This window comes from Mus pahari, chromosome 23 (assembly GCF_900095145.1).
Source record: "Mus pahari chromosome 23, PAHARI_EIJ_v1.1, whole genome shotgun sequence".
Lineage (NCBI taxonomy): Eukaryota > Metazoa > Chordata > Mammalia > Rodentia > Muridae > Mus > Mus pahari.
In genome coordinates this window covers 4,980,483-4,987,917 of record NC_034612.1, presented here as the reverse complement: position 1 = coordinate 4,987,917, position 7,435 = coordinate 4,980,483, and the positions used below count along the sequence as shown (strand labels likewise).

The window sequence follows — 7,435 nt, the reverse complement described above, 5'->3', positions numbered from 1 at the left end:
TGGAACTCACTCTGTAGACCAGGCTGGCCTCGAACTCAGAAATCCGCCTGCCTCTGCCTCCCAAGTGCTGGGATTAAAGGCGTGTGCCACCATGCCTGGCGCGCTTATGATTTCTAAGTGAAGACAGTTCTAGTAACAGTGCGTGAGTGGTAAGGGGCGTAAGTGGGCAGGACTGAACTGAACAAAGAGAGGGGTTTTTTTTGTTTGTTTTTTCGAGACAGGATTTCCCTGTGTAGTCCTGGCTGTCCTGGAACTCACTCTGTAGACCAGGCTGGCCTTGAACTCAGAAATCTGACTGCCTCTGCCTCCCGAGGGCTGGGATTGAAGGCGTGGCCACCATGCCCGGCTTGTTCCATCACTCTGCTTTAATAGTTTATTAAAAACTATTTTACTGTGTTCTTTAAAAAGATTTATTTATTTTATGAGTACACTGTAGCTGTCTTCACACTCACCAGAAGAAAACCTCAGATCTATTACAGATGGTTGTGAGCCACCATGTGGTTTCTGGGATTTGAATTCAGGACCATTGGAAGAGCAGTCTCCAGCCCCTAAAAAACTATTTTAAAACATTTTTTTTTTCCTTCACTGAGAAGGAGCTGAGAGTGTTGGGGCCCCTGCAAGGCCTAGGGCTGTAAACCTAGTACTGCCTCCACCCCAGAGAAAATGACCATTTCAAGGTTAAGGGCTCTGAAGCTGGCTGTAAACGCCAGTACTGTAAACTCATTTCTTTCTTCCCTTTGTTAGTTTAGGAGTAAAAAGATTGAAGTCCAGTTTGGCTGTGAGGCAGACATCGGCAGCCTTCTCCCTGAGTCTCCTCACAACAGCCGCCCCTCTGCCCTCTGTAGAGCTGCTGTTAGGGCGCTGCGAGAGTCTAAGCTGTGGGTGGCTCAGAAGTCTGTCCCTGAGAATTGTCTCACAGAGTGTCCTGTCTGGCCTTGGTTCTTCAGCAGAACCTTGAGATTATGATGAACTCTGGAGTTAGGGTCACATAAAGCCCCCTGGGGTGCACAAACATCAGCTGCAAGGGCTATTGTTGTCATTATTATTATTTTGCCTTTGCTTTTACTGATTTGGGGATTTTGTGTGTGTGTGTGTGGGGGGGTTGACTGTTTTTTACTTCACTATGTAGCTCAGGCTGACTTTGAACTTGGGATCTTCCTGCCTCAGCCTCTGTAATACATCATGCTTTACCCTCTAAATTCTCGCCTTTTGTCTGTTTTCCAGACAGGATGTTTTCCAGTAGCCCTGGCTGGCCCAGACCTCACTGTGTAGACCAGGCTGGCCTCAAACTCATGACCTTCCTGCCCCCGCCTCCCTCCTGAGTGCTAGGAGTAAGCACAGAGCAGCACATGTGCATAAGGGACTGAAGAAAAGCCAGTCTGGCAGGCAGGCAGGAAGCTTTCTGCTTCTTACCTCCAAGTTCCCCAGCGGGCACCCTCTGCCTGTTGTCTTCTGCAGCTGCAGGCCGAGATGCAAGGGTCGCCAAGCGTGGACGCTGCGTGGCTGGCGCGGGCCGTGCTGCATGCAGGGCTCGCATGGGGTAGTGTGGATGGTTAGGGTCCGTGGCCCGAGCGTGCGGGGTTCTGCCTCAGGGGCTGCGGAGAGCAGGCTTGAAGCTGGCTGTCCCTGATGTGACCTCTCCCCCCTGGGGCCAGGTGAAGAAGATGGGTGAGCTCGGGCTGCTGGCCATGGATGTGCCGGAGGAGCTGAGCGGTGCGGGCCTCGATTACCTGGCCTACTCCATCGCCCTGGAGGAGATAAGCCGCGGCTGCGCCTCCACGGGAGTTATCATGAGCGTCAACAACGTGAGTCTCTCTAGGTCGCGGGACACAGTCAGGGGGAGCTGCGTAGCTCTGTGTGGACCTTGGCCATGTATCTCTGCAGCCAAGCCCCGCCAGCCCCGGGCTCCTGGACTTGTCACGTTATGTTATGGTCTCTTGAGTCCTTAGTCCTCAGGGAGGGCCTCCCTCTGGAGAGAGTAAAGACCTGGGGTGGCCTCAGACTGCTCTCCGCTGTGTCCCCCGTCAGTCTCTCTACTTGGGACCCATCCTGAAGTTTGGATCCGCTCAGCAGAAGCAACAGTGGATCACCCCTTTCACCAATGGTGACAAAATCGGCTGTTTTGCCCTCAGTGAGCCAGGTACTGCACGATGCAGGGTCCCCTGTCTCCTTACCTCAGAATCAGGGTGACAGGCAGAAAGAAGACACATACCCCCCCCCCCCCCGAGAGAGAGGCAGGCTTGGGACCTGTTGTCCTGGAGTCTTGCTGGGATAGGCCACTGCTGCCTGGATGTACCAGGAGGCTGCCCGCGTGGGGAGAGGAAGGTTTGGCTTGAAGATGTCTCCTGTCCCGTGCGGGCCTGTTCTGATTCCCGTGTCCTTGTGGACGAGTCCTTGAAGGTTTGGTCCAAGGTCCCAGCTTTAGAGCCCAAGTTGCAGAGACTTTGTGCTTGTCATCCAGGGCTCTGAGCTCGATGCCCCGCGCCGTGAGGGATGGGTCCCGAGTCTGTGTCTCTGGCAGGCAACGGTAGTGATGCTGGAGCCGCTTCCACCACTGCCCGGGAAGAGGGTGACTCGTGGGTCCTCAACGGCACCAAAGCCTGGATCACCAACTCCTGGGAGGCTTCCGCCACGGTGGTGTTTGCCAGCACAGACAGGTCCCGGCAGAACAAGGTGGGCCAGCAGACCCGTGAGGTGCTCCTTGCAATTTCTAGGTCAGAACTCTCTTGGTCCTGCTGAGGCTGACATGAAGTCTTTCTTTCCGGGTTCGCCCTCCTATCCAAAGCCAGCAGAGGGTACGGGGGGGCGGGGCTTGAGCTGGGGGGTGGGCAGAGTGCGAGGGAGCGTGCATGCGCGCGTGCGTGCCTTGCGTGTGGCTCTGCAGACTCATCCTAGCTTTTGGGGCTTTCCAGGGTATCAGTGCCTTCCTGGTTCCCATGCCAACTCCTGGGCTCACGCTGGGCAAGAAGGAAGACAAGTTGGGTATCCGGGCCTCCTCCACAGCTAACCTCATCTTTGAGGACTGCCGCATCCCCAAGGAGAACCTGCTCGGGGAGCCTGGGATGGGCTTCAAAATAGCCATGGTGAGCCTGGCGACAGGGCAGCAAGCTCCCTGGGGCCGGGCCCTGGGCCCAGCCTACAGCTACTGACTGGGCGGTCCCCACAGCAAACCCTAGACATGGGTCGCATTGGCATAGCCTCCCAGGCTCTAGGCATCGCCCAGGCCTCGCTGGACTGCGCTGTGAAATATGCCGAGAACCGCAACGCCTTCGGGGCACCGCTCACCAAGCTCCAAAACATCCAGGTAGGGGCTTGGAGGATGGGGTTTCAGGAGCTGGGCACCGGGCTCTGGGACGGAAAGCTGGCTTTTGGTTTGCTCATCTCATCCCTACCACACCCTCCCACCTCCACCCCTCCCCCTCCCACCCTCACCTGTCCCACCCCTACCCTATCCCTGACCATTGGGTGGGAGAGCATCAGTTGACCGGTGGGTCTGGATTGTTGCAGTTCAAGCTGGCAGACATGGCCCTGGCTCTGGAGAGTGCCCGCCTGCTGACCTGGCGCGCTGCCATGTTGAAAGACAACAAGAAGCCTTTCACCAAGGTGCCTGTGGGGAGGGGGCTCCCAGGGCCCGCTCTGTGGCGGGGGGGGGGNGGGGGGGGAGGGCAGCACAGGACTTTGAAGGGACGAGGAAGGCTGTGCATGCTGCTTATGGAAGGTGTTGAGGCGGGGGGGNGGGGGGGTGTCCCTCTGAAAGGGAAGGCATTGACTCTGCCGTTCTTGGGGCGGGTAGGAGTCCGCCATGGCCAAGCTGGCTGCATCGGAGGCTGCCACCGCCATCAGCCACCAGGTGAGCACTGAGCCCCCGGGCGCTGCTGCCCTTTCCCCCGTGTGGATGGGGGGCTTCTCCCTCCTAGTTCCTGTTTTCCCTCTCAGGCCATCCAGATCCTGGGCGGCATGGGGTACGTGACCGAGATGCCAGCTGAGCGGTACTACCGAGATGCCCGCATCACTGAAATCTACGAAGGGACCAGCGAAATCCAGAGACTGGTGATCGCTGGGCATCTGCTCCGGAGCTACCGGAGCTGAGCCCCTCCTCAGCCTTGCCTGCCTGCGGACCGAGGCAGAGGGCAGAGCCTCATGGCTTAACTTTGAGGTCTGGGCAGAGCATAAAGGGACTTGCCTCTCGCTCTGCCTGTTCTGCCCCTCATTGTAGCCCCCTAGTCAGACTTGGGGGGGGGGGAGTCTGTCTCAGGAAGAGGGGAGGCCAGCTGCTGTGACCTGCGACAGGGAAATCAGTTGTCAGCTCAGAGCTGAGCTTGACGGCCTCTTTACCCCCACCAACAGTGCCTCTTTCTTCATTTGAGCCCCTTGGAGGCTGAATGACCCTGGCCCTCCCAGTGCCGTTCCCATGAGCCCTCGGAGGCAAGAACACAAGGGACAGGACAGGGGTCAGGAGGGGGAGGGGTGGCCCAGATGGCACGGAGTTTCAGTGTTTGAGTCCCCGGGGTTGCAGTGGGTCCTAGGGCCCTCGCTGGAGGTCAAGTGCGCGCAGCTGCGTGTTCTGCCGTAGAACGGCCTGCGTCCAATAAAGCTCACCTGTGCCCCACCCGTGCCCGTGTCTGTCTTCAGGCCAGAGCCCGCACCCAGCAGTGTGTGTGTGGTGTCGGCTGGCATCCTTTTCGTGGGAGAGCTGGGTCTGTCACCTGGGTGAGTGGAGGAACAGCTGTCAGGGAGGCCGGGGGTCCTCACAGTGGGGCCGGAGGGCTTGTCCCAGTCTCCCGCTGAGCAGGTGGGCAGGGAAGAGGGGGACAGGATGTGGATGTGGACTGCTATGTCCTTCCTAGCCCTTAAGGGACAGTGTGAGCTTCATCCCGGGACCCTCTGCTCCGGTGGCTCCCCAGGGTGTTGGGTGTGGCAGGCACCCCTTCCAATGTTCTTGATGCCTCGGGAGGCCTCTGCAGCTTGCAAAAGCGGCTCTCCTTCGTCCTGGTTCCAGGTGAGTGCTGGGGGGGTTTTCTTGTCCACTGTGTCTGGGTTCCCCTGTGGGCTCAAGTGCAAGCCAGAGATACAGTCCCGCTTAGCTCTCCCTACGTCGTCCCAAGCAGGTGGCTGCCACTGTGAGTCACATATCAGGTGGAGGGACCTTGTGCGACAGAACTATGGGTACTAGTATTCAGAGGGCTCCATGGCCCCTCTAGCTTTGTAGCACTGGCTCTGTCATGGTGGTGCGGGAGGGACTCGTGTGTGTGACTAGGAGAGCGAGGGGAATCTAAATTGAGTCAGTGCCTGACTGGGACCCGGTTGTCACTCTCCTACATGGATTCTAAGGGTTGTCACAGCCTTGTGACAATGAGCTTTATGTACCCAGCAGGGAAATGGGTCAGCTGTAGCCATGCTCCCTGCAGCTCAGGACTTGTGCCCAATCTCAGGGCAGCTCGGGTGTTCCTTTCTACCGTGAAGTAACGCGATGGAAGCTAAGCTCTGCTCTGCACACGGGGGTGTTTAAAAGGGCTGAGCTCAGTCTGCTGCTCTGCTAGGTGGCAGCTTTGGTGGCTTGGCTTTTGAAAGGACATGTTTGCTCTGAACCGAAACCTTGGATGCATTTGAACCTGAATTGTCATGAAGTCGGTGCCGGAGACCCTGATCCTTTGCAGGTGCACATCCTGAAGACAGTCGGGAAACAGCCACCAGGTGCCTGCAATTCCATTCAGGTTGGCTGTTTTCCTCGGTGGTTTCTCTGGGTAGCCCCGGCTGTCCTGGAACTCACTCTGTAGACCAGGCTGGCCTCGAACTCAGAAATCCGCCTGCCTCTGCCTCCCGAGTGCTGGGATTAAAGGCGTGCGCCACCACTGCCTGGCTGGTTTCCTCGGTGTTCCATGGCGCTGTTGGTCGGGGATCAGGCACTGAGTTTGGGTCAAAGTCACACGGGACAGCACATCAACCTGCAATTTACTTTGTGCCAGAGGTGGTTTTTTTTGAAGAGTCCAGGCTAGGTGGTGGCCTCTCAACATCTCAGTTAGACTGATGGTCCTGCCATGAGACAGCTGAGGTGTGCTGTGTAGCTCTGTGATTCGGATGCCTCCTCTTCCAAGTTGTCTGCTCATTTTACTGATGACATCTTTCTAAAGAGCCAGGCACGACCGGCTTTGTCCAGCTGTTGTCGATTTTCTTGCTGTGAGAGCCACTCTGGGGTGAGGTGCGAGCCCAGTGCGGGTTGTATCTGTAGTCCCCCAGTGGATGAGGACATGTGTCTTTTTGTGTCGTTATTGATTTATTTGCACATCTGTTTTTAAAGGTGCGTTTCTTTAGGTTTTGGTTATGTGTTTAGAGACAGGCACCTGCATGCAGTACCCATGGCGGCCAGAAGGGGGCGGAGGGGCCTCAGGAGCTGGAGGCTGTTACAGGCGGTTGTGAGCCACCAGTGTGGCTGTGCTGGGACCAGCAAATGTTCTTCACCACTGAGCCATCTCTCTATGTGGAATCAGGTGGCTGTAGGTGATTCCCTTGAATATAGGGTTTGTTAGTGAACCTGGAGCTAGGAAGCCCCCCCCCCCCCCGCATTCCCTCACCCCCGTGGTCCTCCTGTCTCCATCCCTTCCCACTGCTGGGTCCAGGTCCATGCTGGGCTTGGCTCTGTATATAGGCACCAGGCTCCCAGCTCAGACTCCCGTGTGGCAAGTTCTCAGCCATCTGCTCAGCCTGCCTGCCGCTGCTTTTCAGGTTTTCTATTTTTGGGTTCCACATTTATGAAAGTACTTAAGTGTGGTTTTCTTCCTTTCCCCATATATATACATATATATATATATACACACACACACACACACACACACATATACATATATATAAATGGAATACATATTTATATATAATTGTCTCTGTGTAATATATTCTATTATATACTGGTCATATATGGTATCTTACGTACACGCTTTTTGAGACCCTGTAACCCAGACTGGTCTTGAACCATCAGTGATCATCCTGCCGCCGTTTTCCAAGGATGTGATGATTCTTTTCTCATCTCCCAGGGACTTGGGCTTCTTGTCTCTTTTTCCTAAAGTCCCTGTGATGATGATGAAGTGCCAGCAAACCCAGCCGGAGAGACTTTGAGTGACGCGGCAAGGCTTCATCAGGGTGAAGGGCATTTGGAGAAGTGCAGGATGGGTCCAGGTGATGGATGGAACGGGGCAGTTCAAGCTGGCGTCATGGGTAGTGGGACCTGAGCCAAGCTGCAGCCCCTGGGATGCCTGGGAAACCTCTGGCTGCTGCTCACTCCATACACCAGGCTGTCGGGGGGGCTGTGGTCTCGTGGTGTTGGGTCCTCTTCATGGGGTCTAAATGGGGGTGCTGCACCCTCTGTGCTCTGGGGAGTTTGAGAGATTCTTCATCTTTTTTTTCTTTCTTTTCTTTTCTTTTTCTTTTTTTTTTGTTTTTT

At 56.1% G+C, this 7,435-nt stretch overlaps 1 protein-coding gene across 1 annotated transcript in view; it reads left to right on the top strand.

Moving 5' to 3' along the window:
- Positions 1 to 4,607, top strand: part of Acads (acyl-CoA dehydrogenase short chain) — a 7,739-nt gene extending 3,132 nt beyond the window's left edge. The window contains exons 3-10 of the mRNA XM_021186835.1: positions 1,656 to 1,805; positions 2,029 to 2,140; positions 2,522 to 2,673; positions 2,913 to 3,083; positions 3,167 to 3,304; positions 3,508 to 3,603; positions 3,794 to 3,850; positions 3,937 to 4,607. Coding sequence (XP_021042494.1) covers positions 1,656 to 1,805; positions 2,029 to 2,140; positions 2,522 to 2,673; positions 2,913 to 3,083; positions 3,167 to 3,304; positions 3,508 to 3,603; positions 3,794 to 3,850; positions 3,937 to 4,089 — 1,029 coding nt within the window. The 3' untranslated portion in view covers positions 4,090 to 4,607. The remainder of the gene's footprint in view (positions 1 to 1,655; positions 1,806 to 2,028; positions 2,141 to 2,521; positions 2,674 to 2,912; positions 3,084 to 3,166; positions 3,305 to 3,507; positions 3,604 to 3,793; positions 3,851 to 3,936) is intronic.
- The last annotated feature ends 2,828 nt before the right edge of the window (positions 4,608 to 7,435 follow it).